At 36.1% G+C, this 4,414-nt stretch overlaps 1 protein-coding gene across 1 annotated transcript in view; it reads right to left on the reverse strand.

Moving 5' to 3' along the window:
* LOC107292463 (ADP-ribosyl cyclase/cyclic ADP-ribose hydrolase 1) overlaps positions 1-3,725 on the reverse strand; it is a 78,532-nt gene extending 74,807 nt beyond the window's left edge. The window contains exon 1 of the mRNA XM_015821551.2: positions 3,395-3,725. Coding sequence (XP_015677037.1) covers positions 3,395-3,636 — 242 coding nt within the window. The 5' untranslated portion in view covers positions 3,637-3,725. The remainder of the gene's footprint in view (positions 1-3,394) is intronic.
* Between the last annotated feature and the right edge of the window lie 689 nt (positions 3,726-4,414).

The following is a 4,414-nucleotide window of genomic DNA, read 5'->3' on the forward strand; positions in this document are numbered from 1 at the left end:
AATGGTCAGATATGGGAGATTCCATTCTATACCTTACAATGAGCGTCTCTGCATTTGCGGAGCAGCAGAGGTAGAAGACCTGGCTCACATACTATTTGATTGTTGCTTGTACAAGAGGGTGAGAGACAGGTTCCTCGGTCTATATATCAAACGAATGACTCATTGGGATCCCCATATCAAAACAACTTACCTTATGTGCAGCCAGAACTTGAAAATAACATTTAACACAGCACAATATTTAAACAAAATGGTTCGGTTGAGATCTACATATGTGGGACTGATTGGGGTAGATTGCAAGGCTGACTCCAAGATATAATTTTATCATATTTTATCTATACTTTAAATTATTGTACTCTATTTTAACTTCATTTTAGACTGTATTTTACTCCAATTTCATCTTAAGTCATATATTATTCTAGTTCCATTTTAAACTGTATTTTATCAAATTTTATTTTAAATTGCTTTTATTAGACTTTGGTAATGATTTGTTGTTGGAACTTTGCACTTTGATATGGCCCAAGGGCTAATCAATAAAGATTATTATTAAATGTATGTGCCTTCTTACAACCTGCAATGTTAAGTATTCTTAATACTGACAATGTATTGTAAGGACTTTTGTACCACTGAGTGCCATTATGCCTTTTTGCATGTATGTGATCTTTGAACAACCAACAATGCTTGTAAGTGTCAAAGAACTAGGGGGGAGGGATGTAATGTATTGTGTTAAACTTATGGAACAGTTGCAGAAATCTGTGCAAGGACCATTAGCAGACCACGTGGCCTGCTAGCCAGACTTGCTGTCTGCAAGGTTGATTAGTATGTATTTGAGCGGGAAAATATGATGCATTCATTGGCTGATGCCGCCCCAAAGCTGAATGTATAAATAGGGGCGGAGCCATGCTTGTTAGTTTCTGTTTTGACCATCAATAAAGAAGTACTTGTTTCTATTGCTGCCTCTTCAATGCTGAACCAAGCAGAAAACAGAACAATCCCATAAATACAGGATGAGTATACTTCATAAAAAATGTTGAAGAAATACTTTGGAATGAGAGTAAACATGTGTATGGCATCTCTGTTTAAAGTAGTGTGATCAAACTTTGATGTGTTTGTCTTTATGGAAAAGATCAGTTATCATTTAAAATCGTTAGCAACCCATAAAGGAAAGGATGTAGATTAATATTAATATATCTCCTCAAATCTTTAGAGTATGATTCTCTAAAAAATTCAGCAATTTCAAGAAAAATTAAATGTAATTTTAAAATGGTATGCATTTAGAAGTTGTTTTCAGGCAACACTATTTAAGTATTTAAGTAGGGTTTGAATATTTTTTTTTAAAAGTAGCCCAACGTTTTTCTGATTTCCAAATGAGCCTGGAAAGAAACAGTCTTAAGAGTTATATTTATTTCAAAGAATTGTCTCCTTTTAAAGCAATAACATTTCTCTTTCAGGTTCACACTGATGTACTAAAATTGCAATGCCTTGATAAAATTCCCGAAGCATCTTGCTAACACAAAGATAACAATACATTCCTTTACTATTGAGTTTTTGCAGATTACCACCCCCATTGCATAAATAATTACAAACAAGTTTTAAAAAAATACAGTGTTTAATTCAATCAGCCGTGCATTTGGGAATTTAATCACATTTCTCCATTTCCTGATTTAAAATCCTGATTTCCTTGGGAACCTAAATTAACAGGACTTTTTTGTAACCCTGGGATACTTACTTAACAATGAGGCACATGAGGTTTACTCATAATTGATATTCCTACTAGAACTACAATTTTGTTTGCATTAGTGGACAGGAGGCCCAACTGAATATATTTAGATTTATTTCTGAGTAAACTTTATAGAGAGACCCCTGAAATGCAAGGCCACGATTCAAGACAAAGCAAAATTATGAAGACCCAGAATCTTCTCTCCCCAAATTTATGCTGAAATACAGAGATAATCTACAGATAGTCCTCCACTTACAACAGTACATTTAGTGACTTTTCAAAGTTACAATACTGAAAAAAGTGACTTATGATCATTTTTCATACAATTGTTGAAGCATCCCCATAGTCACGTGATCAAAATTTAAATGCTTGGCAACTGATTTATATTTACGATGGTTGCAGTGTCCTGAGATCATGTGATCATGTTTTGTGACTTTATGACAAACAAAATCAATGGGGAAGCTGAATTCACTTAACAGCTGTGTTAGTCATTTAAAACTGCAATGATTCACTTAATAACTGTGGCAAGAAAGGTAAAATGGGGCAAAATTCATTTAACAACTGTCTCACTTAGCAACAGAAATTTTTGGCTCAATTATGGTTGTAAGTCAAGGATTACCTGTACTTTGAACAAATAATGCCATTTTATTGTTGAAAAACACCTCTCAGATCCATCTGTCCTCATATTTCTCATGTATTACACCCCTTCATTAGCCATTTTACATGTTATACCCTCCACTCCCCAAAAGGTCACTGAAATGTCTTGTTTCCAGTCTGAAATGCCACATCATGCTAAAAAAAAGTCCTTCATTTATAACATCAGAACCATGAGCCCCAGTGAATCACTCTTAGCAGAGAAAAGTTGTGCTCTTTGGAATATGCCACATTCAGAGGACTGTGAAAAAAACAACCAAAAGGTCAAGTTGCTGGAGCATAGTTGCAACACTTTGGCTTTGTAGTTCTGGAGAAGGGAAGGTTAAGTGGAAATATGATAAAGATATCACTCACTCATACTTCTAAACTCTCCTTTCCCCTTCAGATTTTGCTCTAGTGATGGGTAATTTTAAACAGAATAACAGAGTTGTAAGGGTTCTTAGAGGTCTTCTAGTCCAATCCCCTGCTCAAGCAGGAGATCCTGTACCATTTCAGACAAGTGGCTGGAATTTTCAGAAAAAAATGGATTTTCAGAGAGGATTAAGCAAATTCATGGCAGAGAAGGCAATCAATTGTCACTCTAACTTAGATATTATTTCTAATATTAGAGACAACAGACCTATCTATACTACCTGCTGTAGAAGAAGTGTAGAAGTGTCTCTGTATATTGATTTCCCATTGGTTGAAATAGTTTGCTAGGATAAGTGAAATTTTAATATGATCAGCCCTGAAGGATACAGATGCATTAGAAAGCGGAATATACATTTTTATATAATTTTATTAAATATGTTTCTTTAATAAAATAGAGCTCTCCTCAGAAGAAAATGGCAAACCTATTTGCTATATACCGTCATATTCTTGCAAGTATGAAACCTTTCAGAATAAAATTGTTTTCAATACCTAGAAAATACTTTTTTTCTGGAAAAGAAGCTCCAGACCTTTCCCTTTCCTATTTATTTCCTTCTTGCATACCCTCTGGATCAATCCTACTTTCAGTCTTTGCAAGAATACCCTACTACTCACCTAAGTTCAGGATTTATTGTATTAATGAAGTTGTAACATCTTCCCAGGACAATTTCCAGCAGGTGTTCAGTGGTTCCTCTGCCTTTCCACTCCTGTTCTTCTGCAATGGGGATCTTCTTCCTTCCAAGCCTGAGCAGTCCAAAAACCACAAAAACAGTCAAGGTGCCCAAAAGCACCACTATCACCCCTGTCAAAATCAGTTTCTGTTTCTTTGTCCAGGAAGAACTGTTTTGAAAGGGCATCTTAGTAGAAGTTTTTGAAGAGCAGCAGCAGCTGCACTTTCTGCCTCCTTCACTCCTGGCAGCAATGTAGCTTTTATGTGGTCCCTGCTCCTCCTCCTCCTCTTCCTAGTTTTCTGGGCTGGCTCACTGGCTCACACTTGTAAAGAAACACTTGCAGAGAAGCCTGAGAAAGCACTTCTATTGGCTCAAGGGAAAAGCTTCACCTGAAATTGGACAGCACCAGCTTGACTCAGATTGTCTCACTGAATAGTCACTGGGGGAGAGTTGTCACTCTCATTTTAATTCTCCTTCTGTCTTGTAATTTGTTTCATCTGGGGGAGGATACCAATATTCATTACCAAAAAGTTACAAACATTTTAAAATGCAGAAGGGTCATAACATGGGGAAAAGTAAAGGCTTTCTAGGACTATTGCTTTTAAAAATCTTTCTATTTTCATCTTTCTCTAATGTATTCCTGCCAAGCCAAAAAGGGCCCTTAAGAAGCTCAATTTACATAAACCCAGAGAGATAGCTGTTTCTTTGACTAAGGCTGGTTCAAAAGTGCTCAAAGGAGCTTTTGTGCAAACACAGCCAAAACAGGAATACATAACCCTGTATCTGAATCACTGCTAGTTCAGTATACCCTTTGCAGTAGCTATATTTTATTTATCCTTTGTATAAGCAAGCTGTAGTGGCCAGATGGCTGATGCTAAACTTGAACCATACTTTATAAATCAAAATGACTGAGTTCACATATCACATATTGTCTAGGCTGCCTCAGATTCCTACACTAATTGTT

Source organism: Protobothrops mucrosquamatus, unplaced genomic scaffold (assembly GCF_001527695.2).
Source record: "Protobothrops mucrosquamatus isolate PMUCROS unplaced genomic scaffold, P.Mucros_1.0 scaffold1347, whole genome shotgun sequence".
NCBI classification, from domain to species: domain Eukaryota; kingdom Metazoa; phylum Chordata; class Lepidosauria; order Squamata; family Viperidae; genus Protobothrops; species Protobothrops mucrosquamatus.